At 35.6% G+C, this 6,049-nt stretch overlaps 1 protein-coding gene across 1 annotated transcript; it reads right to left on the reverse strand.

Annotated features, from left to right (window-relative positions):
* Positions 1–1,279: 1,279 nt before the first annotated feature.
* Positions 1,280–5,381, reverse strand: LOC126808658 (transcription factor Sox-2; the record flags this gene model as incomplete). The annotated part of the gene is given in 3 exon segments (XM_050533575.2): positions 1,280–3,601; positions 5,288–5,344; positions 5,346–5,381. Coding segments are annotated over 3 exon segments (861 nt in total), but the record flags the coding sequence as incomplete, so codon positions are not given.
* Between the last annotated feature and the right edge of the window lie 668 nt (positions 5,382–6,049).

Consider the following 6,049-nt stretch of genomic DNA (forward strand, 5'->3'; position numbering starts at 1 on the left):
CGGTTGTACGTGACAAGGGGTAGGTTCGCCTGTCCAACCTCGTGGGGTTTCTCCGGGTCATCCGATTTCCTCCCACTGCTAAAGACCCCTACACGCAAGCCATTTATTGAAATAAAATTGAACCAAATGTGAGTCCCGAAATAACCTATTTTGTGTCGATTGGACACAATCTTTCTCTCCAATCTTTCAAAAGTAAACAAATCATTCTAGCATATTGAATTAACTACAACGACTCCATCTATTCATTTCCGATTCGCTTTGTTTGGAATCTATAGACCAGCCTAAATTACATTGCTCCTGTTTAAAAATCTGATCAGATCTGCTGTCTGGTTGATCGGACTAGCCTACATCCGTCAGGCTTTAACCTAAATATAGTTCATCCAAATTACCAATTGCAAATGGGGCGTTCAAATTCTGGGAAATAAAATAAGTTTTTCGTTAAAACGTTTTACATTTCAGCAGCAACCGGGATATGAGAGAAATTCTGCCTACTCTTCATTGAATTCCAACTGTCAAGGGTTCTTTTACGTGCACACCAACGAGTAAACGGGTGGACTGTCCGAACGACGAGACGCATTTTCCCGTGACAGGCCCTCTATCACTGACAAGGGGTAAACCGGGGACACCCTTCCTCCATCACGGACAAGAGGTGAAGCCGGGAACCCCCTTCCTCCATCACTGGCAAGAGGTGAAGCCGGGGACCCCTTTCTCCATCACGGACAAGAGGTGAACCCGCGGCCCCTGTTCTCCATCACTGACAAGGGGTGAACCCGGGCCCTCCTTCCTCCATCACTGACAACGGGTGGACCCTGTACCTCCTGGTTACTGACCCAGCTCCATGCGCATTGAGCCACTGTAGCTTCCAAAATAAGGGAGGTAATTCTACACTGATTTGGGCTATCAGGTGGCAGATCACCTTAATGTTCCCATTGACTGTAATGCTAATTCTGGTCTCGTTGCCTGAGTCCCAACATTCCCCAAAATTCTCGTTAGGCTGAACGCTTTTCGCCACCGACAAAGCAACAACTGATCATCCCTTTGCTGCAACGTTTGTATGAGGTGGATCATTAACTTTACTCTGTTATCCAACAAATAAACAAAATATGGCCATGCAATACGGGAGAAAGAGGGAGGGGGAGTAATATTGGAAGGAACTTCATTCGTGGGTATCGAGATGGTGAAATTTAAATGGAGTCCTGATTCCATAATTTACATTAAGCCAATCGGAAATAATATCTTGTCTAAAACAAGTCAATAACAACAAATAAAACACAATCTATTCAATTTTTTTACACCTTAGATTAGGTTTTTTTATTATCATTTTTTCTTTCTTTCAAAAAAAAAAATGATTCCGCCGAAATAAAATTAATATTATGATATGTACATGGAGGTGGTGGGTAGAGGGTAATGGGGGCATGGCATTTCACATTAGACATTTAAATAAGGAATGAAATTTTAAGAATGCAACTTACACGAAACGAAATATTTCTATATTTTATCTAAAATATCTTTCTGAGTTTTTTGTTTCATTACCGTAAAAAAAATATAAATAAAAGCGAATAAAAGTAAAAAGAAAATACTTAAATGGAATGTTATGCGAAATAAATAAGATCTAAATTCCAAAACAAGAAAAAAATATAAATTCTCCCTCTACACATATATCTATCTATAACTAGCTCAGGGCGTATTCGTTTTAGTAATATTAATTTTAAATATAAAAAAACGAAATTACTAAGTATTTAGGTGGCATTTCGTTGAGCACTGCCCATCACTATAATAAAATGGGATCAAACAGGATACTGGGTGGGCGGGCGACATTATTTTAAAATATTCTACTCGGCGCTTTATAAATGTTTACTGTACAATAAAGTAAATAATAAATGAAATAATCTATACATCTTAATCGGGGGACATATAATAATATATAACAATAAACGGTACAAAATGTTTCTCAAAAAAAATAAGAACTATTAACAACGATTTATGGATTTCTCAATAATAATAATAATAATGATGATATGTCTTATCAATGTAAATATATCTATAAACTATGACACGAACGAATGTGAACTTAAAAACATGGAGATAATGTTTAATAATTCGTTCATTTTAATTTAAAATGATATTATGCTTCAATTCGTTTCGGTAAAACCTTACGGGAATGATTTTTGTTATAGTATTATGGATATGCTTCATTTTAAAGTCATGGATTTCTTAGTAATAAAATGTTACATTATGCGTAATTTCGTTCCGGAAATATTTTCCGGATTGTAATTTATAAACACATGATTGTCTTGTCTTAAAACTGGATTTCTTCATTTATTTAGTATATATTCCATTATTTTTAATTCGAACAGCCCGACACAAAATTAAAAAAATCACACTTACACCATTCATCTAATGGTCCAAAATCAGAATATTATGCAAATAATTATCATTAAATTGAATAATATTCCGACAAGAGAAATTAACGTGAAACGAAATAGTACATTTCTATAATAGCACATTTGACACACAAATCGGTACACTTTTCTTCAGTATAACACTCTTGGTCCATTTATAGTTCGAGGCTAACCGGTTAACCGAAAGAAGAAAAGAAAAACTGTACACACATCGATGAGGATTCGAGAAAAAATGGCAGGCGTAAAAATTTGAGTAATACTCCCCGAGTAACTCACTCTCTCGGCTTCTACAATGTCGTATTCTCAATGGCTCGAGCTAGTTTCACTTACAGCTCACGTCATAATCTGTTTCCATCAAAAAAAGGTTTTTTTTATGCACTTGTAATGAATTCTGTTTAAAATAAAGTTTTTTTACGGGACGTCTCCCAATGTTACATGTGTGTTAGGGGTACGGTATTATTAACCGGTCCCTCACTGGAGGACTGGGAGAGATGGTGGGCATATTGTCCTTGCATCTGCTGAAAATGTAGCCGTTGCTGTTGAGCGGCTTCACTCGTGTCGCCTGGAGTTGGGAGGTACATATTTATCATATCTCTGAGATCGCCTTGTTGTGGATATTTACTCGATTGGGTCTGGGCCCCGGGATGTGTTGGTGTGTTCGTTTCTCGTTTAACTGCGGGATGAGATTGAGCATGAGCAGGGGCCATGTAGGGAGACATCTGTGCCATTGACATGGTGTAACTGGACGTTCCGTTCATATATGAGGGAGCGGTCATTTGTCCACCTGTAACTGGCTGGGCAGGAATATTCTGATAACCGTAATGTCCAGCTAAGCCTGCCATCTGTTGATATGTGTTGGGGTCATGGGACATCATCGGGTAACCATTAGGCATATACCCGTTTATGTGTTGATACATGGCGGCTTCACGTCCAACTTGTTGCATCGGTGTATTAGGCATTCCTGGTAATCCATATTTGTCCTTTTTCATCAGAGTCTTCGTTTTTCGTCGAGGCCTGTATTTGTAATCGGGATGTTCTTTCATGTGGATAGCCCGTAAACGTTTAGCTTCGTCAATAAACGGTCGCTTCTCAGTTTCTGTCATAAGTTTCCACTCGGCACCTAATCTCTTACTGATTTCAGAATTGTGCATTTTGGGATTCTCCTGTGCCATTTTTCGTCGTTGTCCACGTGACCATACCTTTAAAATAATTAAAAAGAAATTAAATTAATTCTATTAAAATAATATATATCAACACAGTTCCCGTTCAATGCATAGGATAAACTACGGAATACCGGATAAAAATTAAAGTATGTTAAAAAAAAATACAAAACACGTAAACCTAGGATTTCATTATAAACCTACACGTCTAGTACGTTTTTTAGTACAAGAATCCATGCCAACGGCAATTTCAAACCCCGATAACACATTTATTTTACTCCGATAAAACAAAACAAATGTATTTTAACATTAACTGTAGGTGAATAACAACAAAACACAGATAAAATTATCTAGCCGTGGGCCGAAGAGAAATTAAATTGAACTTTAAAAAAACCAGCCTTATTTTTCAAAAAAACAACATATTCATTTAAAACAGAAAAGAAATAACTATTTTACATAATAATTGATTCAAGAAATAAAATAAAGGAATATTGTTTTATATATATAATATATATATATATATATATATATATATATATATATATATATATATATATATGAAAGAGATAACAAAATCAAACTCCCCAATTCAATCAAACCCGCATTTTCATATTGAATCAAAAAAATCGAAAGCTTGTATTTATTAAGTAAGGCCATTTAACAATAGCTCAATAAAATATGGGCTTTTATTCATTGATATCCGACCTGAATTCTTACACTGAAATCAATGTCAAAATTCAAAACTAATAATCTCTAAAATACACAAAAGAAATTAAATCTTTTAATGTCAACACAACTCTCCCTTATTCCCACTCACTAAACTAATAAAAATAGATTTTAAAATGACCTACTAAAAGTAATATGTCTCTCTAATTTCCTTTAACTTGTATGTTTAAAACAAAACATAATGTCACTTACAAGTACATTTTAAACAAGAGTTTAAAAACTCACATAAAAACTTAGAATTTCCTTTACTAATTTTATTTCTTGATTTACTATTTCAGAATAAATATATGAGAAAATACGCAAAGGTAAACTGAAGCCGTTTTATAAATCACCAAATGAAAGTTCATGTAGTATTTAAGTTATTAAATCAATTAAATATTAAAATTGGTATAAAAACTCTTTAATTTAATTAGAAATTCAATTAAGACTTTGACAGTGATTTAGGTACGATAAAATTAGAATTGGTCAATCAAAAACAAGCAGCCATTTTGTGACAAAGTCTTGTTGTGTACAGTAGGGTTTACAGGTAGCCCTTTCATAGGTATGTACATAGGCTACCTTGCGTACATATAGATCATAGCTAAATAAAACGGCTACTACATGTACAATAATCGTATTATCAAGGATTATCCTAATCCAACGATAGATATATATATATCGCTACATGTATTTTCAAATCTACGTCCATGGTGTAATGGGTTATAAGAAAATACCGAGTATATAAATTTATATAAAGCCATTTTGAAAAACACCTGCCGAACTCTAATAAAATACATGGATAATTTCATCAGGTACAGCGTTCAGTTCTATTTATATAACAAAAAACTCCTCACTTCATTTGTACAAATCGTTGACTCAAACACACTCAATATAAAAAACCAATCCACATAAAATCGAACTTAATAACAGAGAAATATAGTTCTAACAGATCAAATTCAGTTATTATATAAAAACTATTGACGCTGTGGGGAAATGGAAAGAAAAAGTTTGAAAACTTACCATGAATGCATTCATTGGTCTTTTTACTCGCGGATCCGTACTTAACATCTTGCCACCGCCGTTTGATCCATTCGAACCACCGCCGGAACCTCCGTTTTGGTTACTCTGTGGATTTGACTGTTGATGTTGATGTGGAGGGGTATGCTGTAGTACCCCATGAGATGGGGGAGAACTTAGGTTTGTTGGTGCGTGCTGCTGCATGGCCTTGACGTCTTCCATATAAGACATTGAAAAAGTTATTCAAATGTCTTGTCGACAATTCTATCCCTGAATACAAGCTACATACAATACCGAGTAATAGACAGTAATCGAGAGGCTTTATCCTTGCTACACTATACGCTAAACAACACGGAATGAATAATGTGTGTTGTTGTCCCACTGTTAAGATAGATATAAACGATAAATACTAGAGACTCAGCACACTAGTCCTATCTATAGCCACATAGGATGTCCACACTTAAAACCTAGTTCTTTTCTTCTACTAATATCCCTTACAAGACGATCGCATTGATTGGTTTATAGTGAATACCTCGACTCGCCCACCAATCAAATCACTTGTTTTACTCGGGCTTCGGTGGCAAGTGAGTACGCTTCGAGTTTGACTGACACACAATGGCCCCGCAACGTGACAATCTGAAAGAGTTGTGTAGAAAGGAGGCGGGGCCTAACTAACACGCTTTGTTCGACTCTGTAGGCTTCAAGCTGATTACATTGTCCAAGCTGCCTCACCGCGGGAAATTTTCTTCTTTTAGCGGTATTCAC

Source organism: Patella vulgata, chromosome 1 (assembly GCF_932274485.2).
Source record: "Patella vulgata chromosome 1, xgPatVulg1.2, whole genome shotgun sequence".
Lineage (NCBI taxonomy): Eukaryota > Metazoa > Mollusca > Gastropoda > Patellidae > Patella > Patella vulgata.